Source organism: Dromaius novaehollandiae, chromosome 6 (assembly GCF_036370855.1).
Source record: "Dromaius novaehollandiae isolate bDroNov1 chromosome 6, bDroNov1.hap1, whole genome shotgun sequence".
NCBI lineage: Eukaryota > Metazoa > Chordata > Aves > Casuariiformes > Dromaiidae > Dromaius > Dromaius novaehollandiae.
In genome coordinates, this window is record NC_088103.1 from 30,248,420 (window position 1) to 30,274,188 (window position 25,769).

At 40.0% G+C, this 25,769-nt stretch overlaps 1 protein-coding gene across 9 annotated transcripts in view; it reads right to left on the reverse strand.

The window, feature by feature from the left end:
* EXOC6 (exocyst complex component 6) overlaps positions 1 to 23,346 on the reverse strand; it is a 110,591-nt gene extending 87,245 nt beyond the window's left edge. For 4 of the 9 annotated variants that reach the window (XM_064514048.1, XM_026094100.2, XM_064514046.1 and 1 more), the window contains exons 1-4: positions 23,210 to 23,346; positions 1,668 to 1,839; positions 267 to 314; positions 72 to 162 (exon numbers count right to left, since the gene is read on the reverse strand). In XM_064514048.1, coding sequence (XP_064370118.1) covers positions 72 to 162; positions 267 to 314; positions 1,668 to 1,839; positions 23,210 to 23,331 — 433 coding nt within the window. In that variant the 5' untranslated portion in view covers positions 23,332 to 23,346. Of the gene's footprint in view, positions 1 to 71; positions 163 to 266; positions 315 to 1,667; positions 1,840 to 20,853; positions 20,874 to 21,122; positions 21,260 to 23,209 lie in introns of those variants that run through there. The other 5 variants (XM_064514049.1, XM_064514051.1, XM_064514047.1 and 2 more) reach the window with 2 other exon arrangements.
* Positions 23,347 to 25,769: the final 2,423 nt, after the last annotated feature.

Here is a 25,769-nt window from a genome sequence, read left to right on the forward strand (position 1 = left end):
CATTTTGACTATTGTATTTTTGTCTGTTTGTTTTTTAAACTTGCCATCATATTTAGTTCTACGTCACTCACCTGGAAGACACAACTGTAGTTTTTCTACAACTGTTGTAATATTCTGCTGCTGAATTCTGCATCGGATGATCTCCTCTGTTTGGGCTATCACCTTAGAGATTTTTTTTAAATAGAAAATTGCAATTAAATTATGCAAACAAATTTAATTTGCTACAAATGTTCATAATGCCCATATAGGAAGCACCATTTTCTCACCTCTTTCCCAGCATCCTGAAGCCTTCGGTTGGTATCAGTAACTTGGACCTTAAAAATAATTTCACCTTTGTTAGACAAATATGCATATATTGCCCTGATGTGACTGCTCACCCTTGTAATCAGATCATGCTTCATGAGAAACTTAGAACAAAGAAATGCAAATTCAAATTAACTCTACAGCTTGAACTTGAACTTTTGATCGCAAGGGGCTTTTGTTAACTTCAATTACTTATGACAGTTCTTTCTAACAGATTCTGTGGCAAACTTCTCAAATTTACTTGGGATTTTTGAACTTTCCTTGTTTCTGTAGGTCTGTCAAACAATTCAAATCATTGACCCAATTGACCACTGGTCCCTTTTTGATAACCTCAATGAGCTCTATGGGCCATTCATTGTCTGTAAGAAATGGTGATTGCATTTTATGGTAATTAAACATTCATACTTTGCTGAATGCAAACACTGGGTGGTTGATTAACATCAAACGTGGAAATCTCCAAACCACAGCAACATTTTAATGCTGCAGGTGCAGGCAAAGCTCGACCTCAGATTTTCCCACATAGTAAGTGACTCATTAGGTCATCATAATAAGGAAGCACATTCTAGTTTATTAAAAATCTCATTAATTTCTGAACAAAGATGCTCAATGACCTCATTGACGCTGTATTTGGTCTCTTGTTATCTGAATATCCTTTATATAATGCTCTTCTAATCATAACCTCTGATGAACTATGCTCATTCTGTCTGGTGTGCATATTTTGCTCTCAAAAGTGTAAAGAGAGCTAAAAGGGACAGATCTCATAATTCACTATTCTGCATTCTGATGTGTGGGTAAATCTTAGTTCTCGTTTCTAAAGAAAACTACTAACTCCACCTACTCTCCTACTCACTTACAGTGTAAAGAAAACTTATTTTTCATGCATAACTGCAGGTTTGGGGTTTTTTTTAATTAAGACTTGAAATTTTCTAAGGTCTGTTATATACATACATATATATATAGATAGATATAGATATATATAGATATAGATATATATGCATGGCTTAGAAAAAGACGACCAAATGTAAGAAATACTGGGTTTGCCAATACCTTTCCTTTTGTTACCCATTACCTTCTGAGAAAGACTTTTAAAAAGGCAAAATAATTTTGGTAACACTTTCTGAAAACATACATGAAAACAATCAGAATTAGACCTAATAAATATTCAGTTTTGCAAATGTACTACTGGATCAGGCAACACAGTCCTAATCATAAACCCTAAATAACCTGCTTCCAAAATTTGTTGCAAACATCACAGTGTATATGATAATCGCGATAATGTTATTTTTTTGGTAAAGAAAGAATAAGTTACTTCTTCTGAATTCAAAGACAATGATATAGGACACTCTGAAAAACTACTTCCTTACCTTTAGTTTTTCTGCATCAGCCCTAACTTTAAGCAGTTCTGTAATAGCATCCACAAAGCCCTGATGGTGAAAATTGCACATCTTTTCTATCTCCCTGTCATGGTTACGTATGCAGGCATCTAGCTTTTCCATAAACCTCTGGTGTGCATTTGGTTGGTCATCGTATACAGACCTGTTAAATACAAGTAAGAAAACCAAAGTTGACTTTTTTCCCCAGTTAAACATAGTATGCAAGAATCTTTATTGAAGTCTCCCTTAAGGAAAAAGAAAAAAGCACGCAAACTCGATGTCATAGAGGCTCATTTGCGATCCACTCCTCTAAAGTCAGCATTAAAAGGAAGAGATAGTCCCAAACTTAGGACTGAACCCAGCCCTTATGGCATTAATCCAGGTGCTTAACCAGTTACATCATGGTTGACCTGAGCCTCACTGGTCGGTTATTTCTGCCCTGATGCTCAAGTATGGGCACAAAAGAATCAGTTTCTCTGACTACCTCAAATAGCATGGATCACTTTTCCATCAAATGCCACTGCTTGTTAAATATTAAGAAGTGCAAACATACCAATATGCTTTTCTAGTACTCCTAACATCTGAGTTATTCAGCTCCACCAGGGCGGGATGCTCCCAGCCCAAGCCACCGGAGCGAGGCGCGGCGGCGGCCGGACCCCTGGCCGTGCGCATCCCGCCCTGCCGCCACGCTGCCCCGTCCCCTCCCCGCCTCCGGCGCACAACCTGCACCCAGGGCAAAACCGTAACTCGCAGATGCCCAGAGCTGCTACCTAAACGTGCTTTAACTTCCAGGAATGGCTAGAAATCTGCTGTTTTTCATTTACGTTATCTGTGGGGGAAAAAAAAAAATCAAGTCTTCTTTGAAACTTAGGAATCAAAACATAGCTCGAGGTGCTTAATTTATAAAATTGGCAAATTTTGGGTCTGCACCTTTACAGGATGAATGGGTTGTGCTGGTCTCAATCTTTGAGCAGCTTATTACACGACAGCTCTCACGCAAGTGAAGCCTGAAGAACAAAAAAAAAAAAAAAAAAAAAAAAAAGCACATTTGTTTAAAGTATTGTTAGGTCTTTTTTGTTTTACTTAGTGGGAAACGTGGAAGACTTTTTCCCAGCAGGTATAGTTTATTGGTTTATTTTACTAATGGTTTCAATACTGAATTTGTAAACGTCAAGCAGGAAACACGACTCAAGGAGAAATTAAGAGCGCAGGGTGTTGAACCGTGTCTGAAACGGAAGCTGCATGGAAAAAGGCTCAGGCGAGAGAATGAGCAGAGGAGACAACGGGCAACTTAAAGCTTTAGACCTTAGCGGAGGAAGCAAGGAAAGAGGTATTACTGAAAACTGTACTGGGAATCAAAGGTCTGAGGTGTCCCAAGAAAGGTAAGGAAAAGGCAGTCCAAAAAAGTGACTAACAACTTGACATAGCAACACAGCAGAAAAAAAAGACTGACTTGAAGCAACTTTACAGATAAAATGAAAGAGGCAATATCAGAGTGAAAGAGGTCAGAGAAAACATGTTAGTACTGCCAAATACAGATGTTCAAAAAGACCAGGAAACTGAAAGTCTTAACATTGCTTTTAAAAATCACAAATACTAAAACAAAAAAAGTATTAATCCTTTTTCTTCCAAGCCTCTAATTTCCCTTCATAATTGTAATTTTTTTTTCATAATCTGGATAAGCTTTTTTTAAAAAAGCCTCTTAAGATAAGGAAATAAAAGGCTGAATTTCCCCAATAATTGCCTTTTCTGGACTTTAAGGGAAAATAGCAAATGACTGAAAATTTAACTAAGGTTAGAACTAGGTCTCAAAGCTGGGTTTTGAAAGGGTTTATTCACAAAATCAAAAATTACTTTTAACCTTCTGATACTTCCAGGGGGAAAAATGTGGTAGAAAGGGAAACATGCTGACTCCTTCATTTTTCCTGGAATCCTCAATTTTCATTTACTCATATGAAATTACCTTTTCTCTAATGTAATTAATAAAAAATGCAAAACTGAGCTAGTAGAAAACTTCTAAAATTAGTAATGCTATAGTGCTTGATAGCATGTGAAAATAAGGATTATGTTCATTTTTCAGATTATTCTTTCTTCCGTCATTTTTTCTGTTTTATTAAGAGAATCTTCAGGACAGGCAATCCCTTAAAATAGTCTTCCTCTTGGTATCATACATTTTTGTTCTATAAGATATTTTATTTCTGGCCTTTAACAGAAAACTCTACGTGGAATGAATGTAACTTAGAATAAACACGACTGTGGATAACCAAGAGACATTAAATCTAGGCCCTGCAGTTGACAGCAGCGATGTCCGAATGCTTAGTCTCTGGAACAACGTGGACTGCAAAACACTTCCCCGTACTTACACAAATCAGAGTCCTACAGTGTTGAAGCGTATATATACACTTCAACTTGCACAGTATACAAGTGCATGCTACAGAAGTGTTACTAAAGGCACGGCAAACAAAAATTGTTATACCAGCTAAATACTTAAGGCTAGGTCTATGTAAATCTAAGCACTCTGCATGGGCTGTTCATGCTCTGAAGAATTTTGTTCATCCAAAATGACCTTTTCCTCCCCCTCACTCTTTAGCAAAGAGATTCAGCATTTCTCTTTCGTAGCTACACATGATTGCATAAAATGAAGCCCGAGAACACAGAAGATGGAGGAGAGATTTAAGTGTGAATTCATATTATTTTCTTAAAACAGTTCAATTATTTGTCTCCAAAGTGCACGAGGCAATGCATTCCCCTAACGAAATGTAAGGGGGGTGTCAGCGCTGCTTGCAGATGGCTACAGTGTTAAGCGCAAGAGCCAGGCAGCAGAGAGGCAATGCCTCTCCAAACCTTGAGTCAAGGGAAAGTACTTCCCTCTCCGTCTTCTTGGAGGAGTTTGACTTCCCATGCTCTTCTGGATCCTGTCATCAAACCAGACAGCTGGGCTCTGCTAAGATCTGGGTTCATAGTAACCTGTTCAGAAACCTCTAGCCGAGTGTCTGACAAGAACTTGTCCTTTTGAAGACGAGAAGGGTAAAGAGGAGACTGGGGACTCTCGTGTCTGGAGTTCCTTTAGACTTTGGCTGGCTTTAGGCAATATCGTGAGAGAAGCAACTGAAGTTAGAGAAATGAAAAAGGTAATAAGCCGCCCTACACAGGGAAGGAAGAAAGCCAATTCCTGATAGTTTGCCTGCTATAGATACTTTCTCAAGGAAAATCTATTCAATAAAATAAAATATTCCTGGCTGCTGATTCCTGGCCCCTAAAAGCTGAGGAACATGCCTCTTCTGATCAGGATAGGAAAAAAAGGCTAACACGCTGAAAGACAGGCTCCTTCCTCCTAAGTGCACCAGGAGACTATCCAAAGTTGCTGACCTGTGAAATGGTTCACAAAGGGAGAAACACCCCTCACCCCTTCCCCTGCTGCAGTCCCAAATGACAGCTGGAAGGAGCAGAAGTGTGACGGACAGTCTCCCTGCCCGAGGATTTTGGCAGACTGCCTGGGAGCGACACCTCCCGGCTGCCCAGGACCACTGTGGTTTAAAGGGCTCTGATGGAAGAAGGCGAGTGACCTTCCCCGGCCAGAGGGAAAAACCTGCAACCAAAACCCTGCGCTGGTCGGAGGGAGAAGCAGCAACCTGGCTTGGGAGGAAAAAGGTGCAAGATGAACAGTCGGCAGGACGAGCACTGAGTGACCTCTCATCACACACAGCCCCAGGTTGTCCTCTGTGGAAACCTTCACCGCATATACATCTTTTTCTCTCTATCACAGGGCTGGAAAGTATTCCCTTGTGTCCCTCACACCCCATCAGAAGATACGCTGTGGGGCAGAGGAGGCAGGCTAATGTGCCGCACCTGAGGAAAAGAAGGAGGCACATAGAAGTTATCAATATTACCTGTACAGAAATGGGAAAAGAATAAGAAAACAGTTTGACAACTGCTGTCGTAGTACTTCAAAAGACAAGTTGATTATATGATCGTTGCTCTGCGTCTACAGGAGAAGGCCAAGAGATGTTGAAACATATAAGGCAGACATAGAGGGACACCTGCCTGCCTCCAGAGTAACATTCCTGGAGAAGAAATAAAAAGATTAAGAGGAGCCGAGACATCACAGAGTGCCTTCACAGATATCATGCATGCATGACCTTCCCTGGAATGGGCTGGACTCACTATCTATACTGGACTGGACTCTGAAGCAAAAACCAGCAAAACAGTTTATTAGTGGTTACTTGAGCCTTGTATTTCAGAGTGCAAGAAGCCCCCAAGTTTAGGTCTTGTTCCAGTGTCCTCAAAGGAAAGTGAAAAAGGGGCATTGCTATCACAAAAACAGGAGACTTCTGTCCCTGTCACTTCACACTCTTCAACACGTTTGTAAGTGAAAACATTAGTAAGAGAACCCATGACTAAAAATACCTAAAACGAGAGTAAGACTGTAAAAAGATGATGAAAGGGGAACACCACGCTTGGGTACATACTGCCAAGCTTGCTGCTTTTGGTGGCAACAAGGCACAGTCTTTTGGGGCTTAGCTATGCCCTGCTGATTTAGGAGTATCCTGCAGTTCAGCATGGCTTGTCTGATACCTTCTTACTGTTTTCAGACTTATCAACCCTGACAGACATGCTGTTAAAATACTCAAAGAGGAAAACAATTTGTTATCAAGAGATTTCTTAGGCATTTAAAACGTTATCAAATAACTCCAGACAGCACAGTCATAAACTCTAGAAGGACATTAGCAGAGGCAATACAGCAGTCACAGTTATAAGAAACAATATTTATTAGGGTTTTTTAGTATTAAAGCAACTGATACTTCAGGGGTATTGATAGTAAGTAACAGGGTATTGACTGATAATTCCCAGGAGCACTGTGACAATATTTAATTCAAAGTCATACAAAAAGTAAGGGGCTAAAATTAGGAAGAAAATCAATACTGTGTATGTTCCAATGCACCGCCTTAACCACAGGATTACCCTACCTTATTAAAATGATAGTTACTATTTCATGTTCTACATTATACCACTTTCTGCAAGGGTACTGGCAAAATGGTGATCTATGATCCAAAACAGTATTTGACAGAGCCCCTTAAAATCCATTAGCAGTATAAATTCCGTATTACATATGTAAAGAGCTCCCTCTTGTGGGAAGAGTAACAAATCAACCCTCTTCGCCTCACTAGGTGCTGAAGAGAACTCCTGAGAGAGAACTACTTACATTTAAAGAAAAAAATCATCACAGAGAAGAAATTCACACTTTGTATTGCAACTCTCTGATACATACAAGAAGTAAGAAGATGAATTAAGCAAGTTTACTAACTTTCTTAAAACACTGTATTCTTAGGACACTATACACATTATTTCAGAGGCCTCAGACAGAAGTCTGATCTAAAATATTGGTCACTTTAAAAGCAAAGTGCACTGAGGCACCCATGGCACCTCTGGCCCTAGAAATAAATTATGCGTTTTCTCAAAACTGGAAACACATCTGAGGCAATGAATGACTGATTTACCTATTATGTACGCTTATACTGAAGCTTATTTTCTATACATACATTTCAAAAATAGTCTAGACATATCTAAGAAAAGTAATTTCTAGGGTTGAATAATTATCTGAAGTTGTGCATTTCAACAGATTATGGCTTTGGGCGTCCGCAGCACTGCAAGCAATCCTGATGGTAATTCTGTGCTTCTCGGAGCTAAACTGTGAAGGAGGTAAAGTAGTGCAATACCTTGGAGAGATGCAAGGAATCCTGAGAATCATCCTATAGTTAATTCTTTTAAATTACAAGGCAGAAAAAACAGAATTTAGGAAAGCCCCCAATTCAGCTGAGAGGAGAGCGAGGAAGCAGCAACCCGTCAAGATAAAGTTCTTCAGAATATGACTATTGCATGCAATTACCTCTAACCTAAAAATATCTCTCTCACTTTAAGTTGCTTCACATGTTTCAGTGGAAAATGTCATTAAAAGGGGCAAAGAAGCCTAGGTTAGTATGAGAAATTTTGCATGTGCAATGCACAGTTGTTTCAAATTTGTTTACATTTACACACTTGTGATCGAAGAAGCCCAAGAACTCTCTTCAGCTTTATGAGCACCCAGACCAACTGCCGCTGGTCTGAAATACAACACAAATCTGAACTGAACCATCCTATACATCTCCAGAGACCTACAGACTACTACTGACTGATTCACTCCCCACAGCTAGGAAAACCAAACTTGTCAGTAGAAGTCTGCAAAATTGGGAAAAAAAGATGCAGAAATCAGTGGTCTAGGAGGCAGAAATTTGTGTTTGATTTTGGCACAAAAAATACACAGCAGTACCCTCTCAATTTTGAATCTGCAGTGAGAGACGATTAATCTGAGTGATTTGCTAGACAGAAGTACTGAGACTCAGTAACAGAGGCAGGTACAACTGATGGAGGGAGCAGAGCACCCACAAAGAACACACGCAGAGGGTCAAGGGCTCTTTTTTCTGATAAGAAATGTAGCAGGTTATTTGTTTCCAGAACTCTGTATAGACAGAGATATTTTTCTGACTCATCCCAAAAACTGGACAATATGAGTCACATTAAGGCTGGTCTAAGGTAAATAACAGTTAGTGCAGAAAGCGTTTGAAAGAGAAAGAAGAGAATAATAAACTAGGAACAGCCATGTCTGGGAGACAGCTTAACCGTAAAAGCTTATTTACAAAAAAAAAAATACATCTAGGTACAAGTTGGCAGCAGCAGAGCTTGCTGTAGCACTGAACAGTCACAAAGCTTAAAGAAATATGCAAAAAAGGAGAAAAACACCTCAGTCGCTGTCTCAATGTTATTGCAATAGGGACACTTGGGTCTTTTCTTATCAGCTGGGCAAGAAGGGCAGCATAAACAGACCTGAATTTAGGTCTCAAACAAATGAAGAGGAATCTTCAAATATACAACTATTTACCATTAAAGAAAATTAAACAAAGTCACTTGTAGCCCTGCTGACAATGATAAAACAGAAGTTAAAAAAATGTTCATTTTCAAAGCAGAGGTATGCTGTGAAACATACACATTCACTAACAGTCTTTCATTGACAAAGATTTAGCGTTTACCAGCTAAAATTTATTGAAACACCAGAGGGCACCATTCTATACACAAACTTACCATTTGCTGAGTAACCAAAAAGGCTGATCTCCAGAGTCAAAATTCAGCCAAGACCAAACCATCCCCTGCCATAAATTCCACCTGACCCTTTATAAAATAAAAATCAAGTGCCCTCAAATCATCTGATCTGGTATATAACTACAACTTCTATGCTTAAGCATTATCACTCAAAGCCGCTATCACAGATCTCTTCACAAAAGGGTTACAGCACAGCTTCAAAAATTATATTTTTGCTATAGCACCACATAAATAATTTCTGTGGATACAACCAGGATACAAGTCTTGAAATGCTCGATTGCAAACTGGATAAAAAGAGGGAGACAAAGATCACTAATGAGAGGAAAAGGAAAAAGATAAAAGAAAAAAGAAACAGTCGCAGGCCAAAAAAATCATAAACCCAGAAATTAGTTTAGTACATTGACGGGACTAGTGGAAAGGCAGGCAAAGGAAGTACATATAGAGTGGTAAGCGTAAAAAGAGAGGAACCTAAAAATATTTGTCGAGAGCTCAGCAAATTCCCCTTCCTGCCCCCACCCCTTCATATCTAAGCCATCTTCCTGCTAGAATAGGAGAATAATCAGAAACCCAAATGTAACTACAGCTCCCACTGTAATGTGCCAGGCAGGATCTTAGCATGGAAAAGTGAATTCCCACAGTAATTATACAGAGAAATAAAGTAATTTTGTCTCTTATAGCTATGTCAAGAGACGCAACTTTTCAATGCCCAGCAGAACTGCCCAGGTATTCAGATTTCAGGCTACTTGAAAAGATAAAATTAAAAAAGAAACTCCATACTTTCATCAGAAAATATGATTCAGAAGATGAGATGATTTCCTGGTTGGTAGCAAATAATTCTGTCAGTGAAAATTAATTACTAAAGCAGTCTATTAGATAAAGACAAAGAATAATATTTAACAAAACCCTTTTGAGTTTTAAAAAAATCAGTCCATTATTTATTGGTATTTTCTGAATGGGCAATGATTTGATTTTTAATCACAACCCACATTCAAGACAAACACCTCTGAGCTTACGGAGCATTACTGGAGCCAACAGTTCTCTTCCCAGTGATTAAATCATTTATAATAATAGGTTCTAACAGCAGCAACAGAAATAAAGCAAAGACTTTAAAAACAGAAGGTTTGTTTAGAAATATAGGGAAAAACATATAAGAAATTAGAGAAAAACCCACCTGTCTTTTTACAGGATAAAGGACAGACTATGAAAAGACAAGAGAGTTCGACGAATGACACCTCTCAAAACAGAATCTTGGGAGTAAAACAGAGGTCTAAACACATCAGCATTGGTACAAAGTGCTCGAGAAATACATGAGAACCCTAAAATATTTTCAGTTCTTATCATGACCAATGATGGTCCCCCTTCACTCTATGAAAATTACCTTTTAAGCTCAAACTCCCCAATTTAATGGCCTCTTCCTCACTTCTCTATTTGACTTTGGGAGCAGATATTCTCAGAAATGTACAGCTCTATTTTTGCCAACATCGAGTTTTCTGCACCCACCTCCTGTCACACTGAGTTTTAAAGAGGTAAAGAATTCAGCTCAAAATGCTGACGAAAGAATTCAAAACTTTGGGGAAAAGAACGTGAGAAACCAGGCTCAGGCAGAGAAGGAACCGTCAACATTGAAGTTACAGTGGCAGGACAAAATTTGCAAGATAGTAACTCCTCACTAATAATGACTTGACTCTCGCAACCATTTTCACACGCGTGTGCGCGCACACACGCACACACCCCGGCCCGTCTCCTTCTCTCCAGTTCCAACGATAAATTGCCCGTTCGCCACCCTGCCTGCATTGCCACAGTCTTTCATTTCCTGATTACACAAGACGTATGAAGCAATTAAAAACCGTACGCACACATTCCTCTCACCGTGCTGATACCCATTCAGTGGGTGCCAACCGGTGTCATCTCCCAGACCGCTGTGACGAGAATGGCAATTGCACATATTTGCACAACAGTTGTGCGAGTTCGACACAACACGAGCTCAACTGTGCAGCTCCGAGAACTGCAAAGGATGCAAGAGAAAAAGATTCATCTGCAGACCTTCAGATTTGGAAGTCTGGGGAAAAAATAACTAACTGATCACTTTGATATAAAAAACACATCACAAAAAAGAAACTCAAACATATCACTTTTATTCCTTTTTTCCCCCAAAGTAATACTAAAAAAAAAAAAAAACCCTCAAATGAAGCAGCTGTACTTGTTGAAAACCGTGTTTTTAGAATTTGTAACCTGTTACCAAAGGCAATTTTGTATTAAAGCTAGAGAAGCTCTCAAGTAACTCCCATGTGCAGACTGCAAGAAATGGCCAACTAGACATTTGTTCCCCTCCTTCCATTTCTCATTTGATTAAAAAAGAGAGATTGAAAAAATTATAAAATAATATTCACAATTCAAAGTTGCATGGTGAGTTCAGTGGACTCTGCGCAAGCACAACAATCTGACCACGCAAATTAAGTTTCTGCTCTTAAGACAAGATTGTCCTTATGACTATAACCATGCCATCCCTAATCATGATACTGTATCAAACACTCAATTTAAGCTGCAAATTCACAGGAAACACTGCAGAAATTTCCTTTGTCCTACAATATACAAAGATATTTTCTGTTTACACAAACCGCAAACTTTGTAGGGAGTTTTCCATGGAATAATTTCATATAGGTTGCTGCATACACCCTTAAAAAGCTTTATAAAATAATGTCCAGGTGTTTCCTGTAATTCAACTAGAGTTATGGTAATAAGCACATTTCTTCATACCTAAGCAGACTTTCTATGCCAGACACTAGCTAGGGTCCAGTTTTGCCATCTTTATTTATAATTACATCTCACTGTTCTATTTAAAAGATCATATTACATGCCAGAATACTGCAGAACTCAAGCCATGGCCTAATCACAGAAAAGATTTTATTAATCTTAGTTTAGCTGTTATGCTTTACTTGCCTGGTTTTCCTGTATGTGCAATTTCTGTGAATTGTTCTCACTAATAGTATCCTGTTTCTATGAGCAGGAAAGGGCCGAGTACAGTTTGTTAGTTAACATTACTTCCTATAACCAGGGTCCATATTCTGTAGTAGCAACACTAGAGCAGTCATTGTTCATTCTGGATAAGCAATGTATCACGCTGATGGCTGTTAATGGACATCCTCTGCAGCGCAACATGAGCTGATAATCAGCAAACCCAGATTTGCAATAGACTTCCTCCTTCCTGTTTTTACGCTGCTGACCAAGGAGATGCCTCTTCCTGCTGAGCCTTTGTGCTACTTACTGATGTACGAAACAAGAAGCTGAAAAACAAGTGCTGCACTACGACTATTTTTTCAAATTCGTATTGTAGTAGTACATAAAAAAGACAGCAGAGAAAATGCCAGCTCCACTGACTTTGGTAGTAGCTATCCACACATAACAAACTGCCAAGTTTGGCTGTCTGTTTCATACAGGTAAATGAATCTAATGGAAGTAATTGGGACCTGTGACTTTTCAAAGACAATAAAATAAGAAACTGAAGTCCATATAGCAATAGTCTTATTATCCCTCATTATTTCCACAGGCTGTAACCTAAACTGTTCCACTTCAGGAGCAATAGATTTACCTCTGAATGAAAATGCGAGCTTCTAAGTTGTTTTTAAAGATTTGACCAGACTTTTATTACGTATGTCCCGAAAATAATTAGCAACCTACAGCACTCTATAGCTAATCCGCCTTCTTTATTTTGGGCACTTCATACATAATCTTCAAGACAAGTATTTACAATTGTTTCTGCATATGAGACATATGAAAATAAAAAAGAACACTTTAAGTAAGCTGTTCCACTAACTTTTTTCAACCGGCTTTGAATACCAACACCACACAGATATAACTAGATTATTTTAGAAATTGTGGAAACTCCAAATTAAAATATCCAATAACTTTAAAAAGTTTTAAAACAATTGGATTCTTCTGCAAACATATAATAGCCAAAAAGTATCTTTTTCAATAATTTATTTTTGTAATTTTTGTTCACTTTATGTTCACTTTACAAGCTCATATAGTATATACTTAAAAAATCATTCTGCATTTTTCCTCATATAAGGAACAGTCTGTACAAAGGATATATATATCCTTTGCTCATGCACATGCCTTCCAGGATGACTGAACAAAACAGAAAAAGATGACTTAAAAAGAAATGTCCCTATTCTAGCTCAAAAGCCCAACTAAACTAACTCTCAATGTTTCTCTCTTTTGGGAAGCAACGGACACTTTGCATTAATTGACTTCTGGTACTCTTTGTTAGCTCATTTCAGTAGTCCTACATGCTTGAGAAACGGACTCCGAGTGCAGAAAAATCTGTTCATACCTTAGGGAAAGGTGACACTCTACAGAAACTCCAGAGTTCAAGAGGAGATCGCGCACATTAGCTACCTGAATACAAGTCCTTACATTTATAAAACAAAACAAAACAAACCTACAGTATAAAACAATAAAAACTATCTTTTGTTGAAATTAACCTAGAAACAACAATAAAAAGAAAATGCTGCCTTGCTGAAATCAAGAGAGTAAAGATTCTTACCAAAGTCATTCTAAGCACAGAAAAATAGAAAGTTCTGTAACATAACGGGGCGTGGAGGGTATTAACACTGACGTATGCAATACTTGAAGGTTTAAACATTCCTTTTTAAGGTCGAAATGTTTCAGAATTGTCCCACTAGATTGGCATTGGCATACTGACATTACAGTATATGCGTTATTAATTTTAAATTACTCTGATTCACAGCAGAACTGCAAGAGTTACGCTCACTGGTGTTTTGCAAGCAAATGATTTTCTCTAAGATGTGGTGAAAATCCCACTCACAGCATTAAAAGTGAACAACTTTAAGAAAGTTGGATTCTAGCAACAGAAAAAGGCAAGCCCCAGCCCTCTCTCCAGGTTCCCAGTGCAGAACTGCTCAAAGATATTTTTAAGTCCTCCGTGTCAAAACCCAAGTCTTTCTATCAGGGCTGATGCACTGTAAAACCTGCTTCTTTCCTTCTTAATACCTCAATCAGTGATTAATTCCCCCCTGGTTTGGTATTACTGGCAAAGGCTGCGGTAGAGGAAGCGCCTCAGCCAGTCTCCAGGACGGACCATTAGCTCCTTCCTGCACAGGACCCCATTTGCCAGCCACACAAATAACCCCTCAGAAGGCAGGCAGGAGATGAGGAAAAGCAGTCCTGTTGAGCACAGTTTAAGCTGAACTTTAAATTGGATATGATATCATTGTTTTACCACGGTCTGCGGTGACAGGGACCGGTTTGGGCATTTCAACCACAGTCACAGAATAGCCAGAAAGACTAGCAAGAGCTGGAGTTTATAACTAGCCATAGCAAGCCCTGAAGTAAGATAAAATCTACTTTGATTGCCTGATGGCAATGCAAACCAGTCCGACATTTTTGAACAAGTTAGTATCTAATAGCTTACTACAGCTTATAGAAATAGTTTCCTATTTGCGAATCCATTCCTGGCATTATCTTAGAAACATTATTCAAAATACATCAGTCCTCAGACTTGTATGAACTCCTTTTAGTAGTCTGATCCATAAAATGCAACATGACAGATTCAAAACTTGCTTAATTGCAGTTGCTATAATTCATATGTAAGCGTCAAAAATAGGCTTATATTTGGTTGAATTAAACTACCACTCCTCAGGTAAACATCTGTACTGAGGAAATTGCAAAGTCTCAGAGAAATGGTTCAGAAATGCATATGCAGAGCTAGAGTACTGTGTATGCTATTGGCTTCCAAAAAAAAAAAAAACTGCAAGAAAAGGATGGAAAATTATGTATTTTCTATGCATATGACAGGTCTGGAATTGGGACAACTGACAAGAAATAAAATCAGCTTCAGTAGTAAGTCAGTGGAGTGCTACATAAGTAACCTTGGCTTTCCTGAATTTAAAAGGTGTAACGCTAAATGAGCTGCTCATAAGAGGGGAAGACTAAATTTAGATGAGATACAATGATACAAACTGCATCAACCACCTGTTAAGTACACTATTCCAGATCTCGCAGCAGATGATCCCTCTATTTTAAAAGCTTTAATGCATTTTGAAACGTTTCCTAAACATGGGAACACTTTCAAGCTCTTTGGTAATGCTTGTGAAATTACAGAGAGCTATTTCAGAAGTATCCTTCACATAGGGTGCTAGTTAGGTTAAAGCTTCATTTGGCTGCTGCCAATTTGGAAAACACTGCAAGACTGAGTCAGAAGCTGATGCATGAACACTCTTACAAAGATCTAGATAGCCTGATTTGCAAACACGTATTTCATGACAAACCTAATCAGCACTGAACCTAAAGATTTTTGTACAAGAAATACTATGCAGACATGATTATCCACAGGCAGCTTCAGGCTTTGAAAAAAGCACAGAAGTACCAGGTTGGAACTTGCAGCAATGGAAGCAAATCCTTGCTTTCTAAAATCTTTTTCGCCACCAATGCCAAATCCGAAGAATGTCTGAAATCTCAGACTAGCCTACAGAAAAATTACAACTGCAGGTTGGCGACTGAATATATACATTCTAGATTAATCTGTCCACAGCATGCACTATGCTTATGGCTATGGTGTTCTGACTCTATACAATGGGCTAGTGATAAAAAAAAAAATGCTTCATTACAATAATATAAATGCTGATAGATTTGTTCTAGCAGGTAGTTGCTTTACCTGACTGCTGCCTTTCAACTTTCAACACAGAATACCATCAAATCCTGCACCAAGCGACAAAAGCTGCAGTAAACACTCTACAGGCAAACCACCTGTTTTTCAGGATAGGCTGCTCTCAGTGAACCTGGCTATTCTCATTACACTATAGGACTTGTATTTTGTAAGTGCGGTGAACTGTTATAATAAACTGATACTTGCATATACATCAAAGTACGCTTTATAACCCCATCCAAAAAAATCCACAGCTGACACAAAAATTTTCTAGTTCCTTCAGGCTATTTTGTAACTTCAACTTGAAGGAGGAATCAGGAATGAAACACATTAACTTGAAAACTGAGCACAAGGTTAAGACAGAGCACTAATGAAGATTTAGACTATTAATTTTAAAACCATAAAAATAGCTTATAGTATTGTAAAACATTATCATTTTAAATGAAATATATTAGTAAATCATTTCAATTCTGGTTTAAAACCTCAAGTTGATGATCTCAGAGCCCTTTTAAGTTTTCCTCTGTATTTAAAACAAGACTAAACTATAGACAAAGAAAAATGTGAATCTCTGGCTCATAATCAAAAAACAAAATAACAAGAACATGGAAAAACTCCTTTAGACAATCATACCTGACAAGTAAGACCACAGGGCAAAAATGAGGGCAATTACATTTTGTCACTGGATAACCACACCAGAAATCCCAGCAGCCCATAGGCAAGCGCCCAGAAAAAATATTTCCCAGCCTGTGACTGTGTTAATACTGCACTATCTTTTTACATCTGCAGAAGTCATTCATACTGCCTATGCTACTGCTTACTAACTATTGCGTTGAAGATAAAGAATCATATAATTTACTAGTCATTCCTATTAGTAATGGTGCATACTTCCGGCAAGTCAAACTACATTGAGGCTTCAGAGCATCCTGTCATACTCCAAAGGGTATTTTAGGCACTTCATTCACTCTGCTCTGGACAGGCATCCGCAATGCATATAGGAATGTCTTTGTCTGAAATATAAATTACAGCCCCCATCCAGACAAAGCACCTACAGTTGCAACGTGTACCGTGACTCAATAAGCGGAGCAGGTTTAGACCCTCATTTTATACTTCTACCTCTGAGTTTTCTTAGAAATCTTGATATGAAAAGTATAAACACAGTCTTGCTTTTACTGCTACTGCTAATCTTGCTTCCTCAATTTACTCCTCTGATGATGCCTTACTGAAGTGTGCCTCTTCCTTCAGCTTGAGTGCAACACAAGAACGAAAGTGCAGGATGAATGGTTATTTCATCGATTGTTTCTAACACTTCACCCACCTTTATTTATGAGGCTCACAACAAATTTACATTCTCCCTCCAAACTCTGTTCAATCTAAATGAGGAAAAGAGCAGCACTGTGCAAAAGTGGTGCTGCTTTGCAGCTGGGCAGCTCTGAGCTTCCTTTGCCAGTGCAAAGCAATCCTAGGTTTGCGGAAGGTCCCACAGCACACTCCGATATCAGACAGAAAAGAATCAGTATCGTAGTCCTAATTACTATGATTCCTATACATATATATCCTACATACTCCCTATTCCAGAAAACATGTCAGTCATATGTCTGCATATGAGACTCTCTAATAACTCAGCAAAGTTTTATGGTCAGCATAATTTACAGCAACCTGGAAGATGCTCTAATATCTACAAAGGGCCCTGCTTAATGATGACTGATTTCAGGATCCAGTGAACAGAAAAGTTCCTTAAAAGCATTTTTACACTGACTTACTGACTTATGAGCAGTACTTCTGAGCTGCATTTGACAGTCAAAACCATAGAGTACACTTACAGATATATCAACAGACATAGCACCTCCTTACCAACTTTACCATACCTGCAAAATTGCCATCACCAATTCCACTTCAATTCTTAATTTTTAAATTTTATTTTACTTTTGTACTACTTAAGTTTAGTCTACTAATTGCATGTCCTTTGACATGCTGCACACGGTGATCACAGAACACAGCAAACGCAGTTATGCAATCATCCAGAGGCAAAGTGTACAGAAAAAGAAGCGTGCCACATACTTGCTTGACATCTTGGGTTTAAGAGTTCATTCACTTTTCTTCTTTTTTTGTTTTTTTGTTTTTTTTTTTAAGTCTTTCAAATATTACACTTTAAAACAAACTGGAAAAGCCTTCAGCACGGTATACCAAGACTTTGCCAGAACAGCACCTTCCACTCCGTTAAGCTCCACTTTGACATATTTTCACCAACACATATCTAATCAGCAGATAAATTATATTCAGAAGAGAACAATTATAAATTGAGATTATCTTATTAATTGCCCTGGCATGTCCAACATAGTATTAAAGAACAGTGAAAAAGTTCTTTAAAAATCGACTCTTGAGATTTTGTAAATCTATATTCATATGAAGTTCAACAAGGGCCTGAAAGTTTTTGTTATTAACTTTTTAAGTATATCTCTATTTTTGGAGGGCGGTAGGGGAATTGCCTTTTTTCTCTTTTTCCTTTTTTTTCTTTATAAAGATCAGAAATTTACTGACAACTCTTCCTGGTTTTGCAAAGCCCAAAGGTATGTGTATGACATGAATTCTAATACATTAACGCATTATATAACAAGGTGAGAGTGATGAGCCTTCAACAGGTATTGTCATTAATCACATTTAGTTAGCCATTAAGCTAGAAAGATGATGGTAAAACAATTTCACAGAGTCTGCTGAAAAAAGAAATCTGTCCTGCTGTATCCACAGTTTACCTATTTAAGGAAAGGTATGTCATACAGTTCATTTAAGCCTCATTTATAATGGCTTGGCTTGTGTTACTGAATTTACAGATGCAAATTAAATACCAGCAATTTGAAATCAATAAGTTCATCCACTTAAAATTTAAAAGGAAAATTAATTCAAACAAATACAATTGCTGCATTTTATTTAGTAAGTTGCACAACAATCTTTAGAAGCTAACTTTCCCTCCTAAATGGTAAATAACTCCAATTGTTTTGGCTGTACCTTCATTCCACCTATAAAGTACCTGCATTTCACATTCCTATATATGGGTGGATCACAGTACTATAAAATCCCCTGCACATATAAAAACACTGCACCAATCTGTGCAGTGTTTCTCATCTTCTTTATCAATTACACACAAAAACATTATTTATAAAAGTGTGTGTGTATATATATGTGTGTGTATACATATACATAGGATAGCGCACACTTCTCTGGCAATGATATACACATCAAACTAACAAACAAAACGGTGAAGAAAAGCTTGAACAGAAATGTGATTTCATGGAATCTGTGTAATGCCCACAAAAATATTACACTTTCTTTGCAAGCACTGATGCATTTAAGAAGAAACCAAGATCTCGCTAGGAACAATTAAGGATAAGTCAGCTCTTGCATATCCTATAGTCTTCAGCATTTAGTATTACCTCACGCTCCTTATCCAAACCGCTCAGCTTAAACCCTTTCTTTTCTTCTGTTATTTAAATAGGTATGTTGGTACTTTATTTCATGTCGCAATGCTACAAATATTTGCCCGGTATTACAGGCCATAGATTACAAAAATGTTTCATTAGGTGAAATGTCTGGTGCCAATGGATTCCATGACTGGAAATGAATTAATAGCTTTATATTGTAGGCTTATGCAACTGCACGTGGAATTACTAAATCCATTTATTTGATTTATATTGTTCAGCAACAAAAATCTAGATTTTCTGCAAAAAAATCATGCTGCATTGTAGGTTTGTGCTTTTGTTTATTGAAATAGATCTTGAAATTAGACGTGGAATTTTAGACTGCTTTTCAGTTTCACGCAGCAATTCACAAATTTTAAACATGCATAGCAGAACGGATAGCTGCAGTTTTGGTTTTGAACATTTCTATTTTTCTAAAGTATTACAATATTTCTGTGGTGTTGGCTGGACTGCTTTCAAAACACTAAACCAGATGTAAATGTCCTTCAGCCTGACTGTTTGGTGTGTAAACGAGTACAAGTGTAAATCAGACCGACACACACATCTCTTCTAAAAACTCTGAAAGCCACCAATGCGAAACGTCCCTTCTGAAAACTAAGACAAGACATAAATCTATATAAATATATGAGAAATAAATTTAAAAAGGCAGAAGCATGTAAAAAAAGGCAAGAATCTAAGTATTTATGTCTATATGTCTATAGACATGTTTTAAATAATATAACATGGGTAAGAGAATCATGTTGTCTCTTCTCCCTTTTACATCTCTCTCTCATGCGTACTTGTGTTTCCCAAACGTGCCTTCTTCCACTCATCAGCCTGGTTGTGCACATCTTTTATACAGGTTCCCCCAATAAAAGCTCTATACTGGAGATCATACAGGAATTGCAATTGTATTTCATGTTCTGTTGCTAAGGTTTTGTTTTGCTACGGTATTTTTTGCATATACGGGGTTTTTTGCAGGTATAGGCTTCGATCTGCCTGGGCTTGTCAGCTCAAACACGGCTGAACTGCCGCAGGGTCATCTCACTTTCTCCCAGCCTGAACTCACACGTTCTCCCGGACAAGCTGCTCCAAAGCTCAGCTCAGCCCTTCCAGGCCGTGCTCCCAGCGCCAGCCGCGCTCAGAGACAGCCAGGCACATCGGAGCAGCTCTGCGCGGCCTCCTCCAAGGTGGCCTCCAAGACGGGCCACCATCCTTGGGGCGGGCCACTCCAGGCACCTCGGAGCAGCTCTGCGCGGCCTCCTCCAAGGTGGCCTCCAAGACGGGCCACCATCCTTGGGGCGGGCCACTCCAGGCACCTCGGAGCAGCTCTGCGCGGCCTCCTCCAAGGTGGCCTCCAAGACGGGCCACCATCCTCAGGGTGGGCCACTCCAGGCTCCCGGCTGGCCGCGTCCGAAGGGAGCGATCAGCCTCGCACAGGCGTCCCGACTGCGAACCCCCACGTGCCTCCACGCGCCGCAGGACCCACCGCGGACTGTCCACTGCTCAGCTGCCCACCACAGGGTGCAAAACGCCCTGTGTCACAGGCAACGGACGGACATTTCTCTCCATCCCTGCACAGCATCCCGTCTCCGCCAGCGCCGTGTGCGCCGGCCTCCTCTCCACTTCTTCCCGAAGGCATAATGGGAATATCCATAGCTATTTTCCGCTAGCGTCCCTGCGTTTTCGCTTGCTGCCTCACCTCCGCACGTCTCCCATCGGCGACCTAGGGACGCGGCGCCCTCTCCCCCCGCGTCGCCCCTCTGCCCCCAGCACCCTTATTTTCTCCGCCGGGCCCTGCCCCGCTCTCCCCGGCAGCCACTAACATCCTTTTTTCTAACAGGAAAGATTAAGTAAAACCGTTCCGACGTGCGAGCTAAGCTCCCGGGGGGGGGGGGGGGGGGGGGGGAGGAAAAAAATTCACCGAAATCGCGGGGTTTGGAGACGCGCTGACCAGCCGTCAAACCCGCAGCAGGGGGGACGCGCCCGGGCCCGGAGGCCGCAGGCGGCCCGCACCCCCCCCTCCCCGGCGGCGTCGCGGCCCCCGCGCGGGCTGACACCGGCCTCTGCGGGCCCTCCGCGCCCGCCAGCGACGGCTCCCCGGCGGTGTCTGCGGGGAGGAGCTGTCAGCGCCGGGCCGGGCCGGGCGGGCCGGGTTGGGGGGCCGTGCGCGGCGGCGCCCCCCGCGCTCACCTCAGGGTGGGTCCCACGCAGGCCGTGTCGGTGCTCTCGATCTCCTGCAGGATCCGATCATGCTCGGGGAGACTCTCCGCCATCTTGGATGGGAGGGACCCGGCCGCCGCGCCGCGCCGGGGAGGGACCGAGGGCGGAGGGGGGCGGTGGGGATGCGGCCGGGCGGCGGCACCCGGGAGGCCGCCGCGGAGGGCAGGGCGGCGGCGGGGGCAGGCAGGGGGAAGCGGGCCGCCCCCGCGCCGTTACCGCCGGCCGAGCCCCCCCGCTTTCCTGGGCCGGCGGCTACGCGGCCCTCGCTGTGCTGCGCTTCAGGGGGGTGGAAAGGGCTTTCTTTTTTTTTCCTTTTTTTTTTTTTTTTTTTTTTTTTCTGTGGGCTCTTTCTGGGCTGCTTCTTGGCGTCCGAAGAAGCGAGGCAGGCGGCAGGTGCAGCCTCCACTCTCCTGCACCAGCAGCGCTGCAGCACTGTGCGAGCTGCCACTGGGCAGCGGCACCGGCTACCAGTGCAAAAGCTCTTTTTTTCTTTTTTTTCATTATTATTATTCAGTTTCGATCAGCTGCCTCTTCACTTTCTTCAGGAGATCGAAATTTGGGGGTTGGGGTAAAGATGACCTGTAACGCAGAAATGCACTGTTTTGTGCATCGGCTCGCGTTTTTTCGCCAGCTGCTTTGGTTCACTAGAAACTCGTGTATTATTTCCTGCATTGCTGCAGCCTGTCTTCTGCCGTCCTTGAGCGCGGGTGCAATTAGGTTCCATTTTTCAATGAAGAAGGAATAACTCATTTTCTATTTAAATTACACGCTTTGTGGTTTGTGGCCTAAGATGAGCTAGTCCTTGGGTTTTGCATGTTCAGGAGACAGGATACACCTGCTTTCAGGGCAGAGTTATCTGTGCACAAGTGGGAAGCCAGCTTAAAGAAGTAGGCCTTAAGCATGAAAGTTTGGGGTGATGTGTGGCTACTTTTCCAAAAAACTGACAAAAGTTTACAGCTATGAATGCATCTGAGTCTAGACACCACTGAGTCACAATAACACTTGGCATCTTTCCAGTTATTGTTCTCAAACTTACCACATCTCCTGCCCTGCTGCAACTACACTTGGACACTAGTTAATAAATGGCGCTTAAGACTCTCTACGTCTTGTCTGTGCTTGTAGTTTTATCATATTCAGTGTTGATTCAGCTGAATTTGTTGATGACACCTACTGAAACAACAGGGAGTATTCCAGATGTAGACAAGTGCCTGCAAAGTGTGTACTGCAGAAAGAAAACAGGAAAAATCCTACAGGCTGCCTTGGCAGTAGTATTTCCTTCAAGAAGTCGCTCAAATGCAGTAACAGTCTTCCCACGTCCTTTTTTTTCCATCACCAAATTACTTAAGTACTAGATTGACGCATACATTTTTCAGGGTAAATTAAATTTTCTTTCTTTAGCCTGGTAGTCACTGCAACCTGATGCCTACAGTCCCCTGCAGGCTATTTTTAAAACTCTTCTACAGATACTAACAATATACTTAGGAGCATAATATCATAATCTTTTGTATATTACTTTTGTAGGGATAAATATCCAAAGGATTTTTTTCACTTGCACTTCTACCATTAAACTGTTTCCGTAAGCTGTAAATTAAATAATATTAAAATCTTCAGATATTTAGGGATATCACTAAATAAAACTTTACTCCAAGTAGCTGTGCCTTTAGAATGAAAGCTGCATTCAGTAAAAATCTAAGAATTAGAAGCAATTAATTATTCTTAAAAAATGCAGCTGTCAACATCAAACTAAAAGTACTCTGCTATACAAGAACGATTTTCCCCTTTTTCATGTTGAAGTGTAATTTCTTTAATCAGACAGAACCTGCAACCAGCCTTCAGTAACAGCTGTCTTTGTCCTGATAAAAAAAAAGAGCTGAGTCGATGCCCTCGGTTTATATTTTTTGGTTTAAAGCCAGTCACATTGGAATCAAGTACAACTTTCCTGTATATTTCAGTGTCAGGATAATCAAGTTTCTAATATATTGGGCTGACTGAAAGAACAGCTACAGAGTGGAGCAAATCCATCATGAACGATATAATATGATCTAAACGATGCATACCTTAGCGTGGTTCCAAGAGGCAGCTCAAAGGACTGGATCTCAGCAAGGGCATTTTCATATATCTGATCTTTGTTTTCTTCTAAATACAACTCTGACATATCTGACTTGCTTTTCCTTGCCATAGATTAGCATATAATGGGTCTAACTTTACGAGAGGACTTTTATTCTGATTATTATCGTTGACTGAGTGACTCTGTAGTCAGCAAAACTGGGCATGAAAAAAACAGGTCCTGCACTAACCTCGTGACTCTTGAGGACTTTGTGTCCAAGAATGGTGCACAGCTGCTGTTTTCCTGTCTCTGCTAGTAACATTTGCCTTGTATGCAGTACCCAGGCCTGTGTAGTTTTTTTTTATGTGTGCCTATCCCATTTATCTTAATATGAAACTTAGTGGCAAAAATATTTCTACATCCTTGTAATAGTTCACAAGTGATAAATGTGGAGCCTGGAATTTAATCAATATGAAAACACAATTGTAAAGTAATTTCAGACACTAGACCACAATGCTCAATTTCTCTGTCCAGTTTTGTGAAGTAAAAATCACATTTTTATAGAAGATTGTATGTTTCCTTTTGCTGTGTAAAAAGCCTGTACAAACAAGTAATTAGCAGCTTTTATGAAGCAGGCTTATGAACTTTATAAAGTAAACTGAAAAAAAGCAGAGAAACTTATGTTCTCACCTTTTTCATTTTTAGCATTAGTAGATGCTATTTATAATAACAGCTTATAACTGATTTTTATATGGCTGTGTTCCCCCAGGCAATAAACAAAGCGGTTACTAATTCATTACGTGTGTTGCATTCCTGCAGGGAAAAGAATATGGATGGGCTCCTACAAATGTTCAGAGCAGTGCTGATATCAGATAATTATGATAATGGTAAAGAAAATACTTTGTACATCTGCCACTAATTATTTTAATTTCAGTTCTAGACCCTTCCATTTAAAAAAACTTATGGGAAGCCTAATATCTGCCTTCATTATCATATGGCACAGTCTTACCATATTTGTCTATTTTTGATTTTTCAAAGATTTTAATGAAAATTCAGCTCTTATCTCAGTACTGCTCCTGATGAAATTAATGGGAGTTTTGACACTCGTGGTGCAATCAATAGTTAAATGCAGGAGAACAGAAATTACTCATTTCTGGCTTGGGCAGTATATTGTTTATTCACTTCTCTGGGCTCAGCAGGAATACCGAGACGAGTACTTCAAGAGCAGTGGGAAAGTGCTCTAAAGGATACCGTATGTTACATGCATACACATTTGTAGTGTTCCCTTGAATAAGCTTCTTTAATCATCTGTTTATTTTGAAACCAAAGTTAAGCAATTGCTCTGTTAGCATGAATATTCAACGCATTTACTGCTTTTGTGCTCTAAACAGCGTTGTGAGCCATTTTTACGCCTTTAGCAAGAAAGGCATGCCTGTGATTGACCCATCCAGCCACTGGATGTCACACAAATGCAGATGAAAGGATATCTTAACTACTTGTTCTAATCTTGACAGATACCAGGTTAACTATTAATTTATCAATTATGTGGGGATCCTGTAAACTTAATAACTGCAAAAATTATGGCACTGATTGACCTTGGTTTCTAATTTATGAACTCATTTGCCCTGTCAGTCATACTACATTTCTGATTTAAAGTTAAAAAGTTCTAAAAAAATCATACCACTACGACTTCCTCTGGGTTTACTTGTCACTAGATACAGATGCAGGATGGATATTTTTTGAAGGTTCCTTGCAATCATCTTGTCTTCACAGCTTTACGGCAGCTTCACTGCAGGTTATTGCTCACCTGAGGTAAAGCTGCTAATTACTGATGAATGAATTTCCTGTATTTGATGCAGTCAACATACATTAAACACAAACAATAACAGCTTGCTGCAGTAGTGTCTTACCACAGTCTGGGCCATAGATTTCCTCTAAAGTGCTACACAAGTTGTTGGCCTCTTCTAAAAAGCACAGTGTGAGGCACTTGGCTTTTGGCACCTAATTTATTTGATCAGGCTCTCTTGATTCTGCCCATAGTCAAAGGAGAAGACAGGGTCCTCCACAGAGCAATGTAGATCACCTGCATTAATCTCTGCTCTAAATCTTGCCCCACTGGAGCCTGTTCGTCTCGGAGACATCTGTCTTCAATCCTGTTGCCTTCAGCACAAGCTGCAAGTGGCAAAGATTGGATTGTTTCCCCCAAGGGCCACTTGAATTAATCAACTGCTGTTGATACATACATCAGCATTTTGCAAAGCTTGGTTAACTAAATAGATTAATTCACTCATATCAGATGTCCTAGAATGAAGCACAATGCTTGGATGCTTAGGACATTTGGCATTTATCTGTGTATACCAAAAGTTATTTTGGGGCAAGATTTTGAATAATTGCTATTAATTTCAATAACAGACTTGTAAGCATTTTATTCCTTCCAAATAACATAGCTATCAAAAAAATGTATCTACCCACTTTTATTTGGATGAATACTATTAGTTCTCTATTACAGCAGCTCATGATAACATGGCACATAATAGAAGAAAGTGCATCTGCTGCTGCTGTGGCTGAGC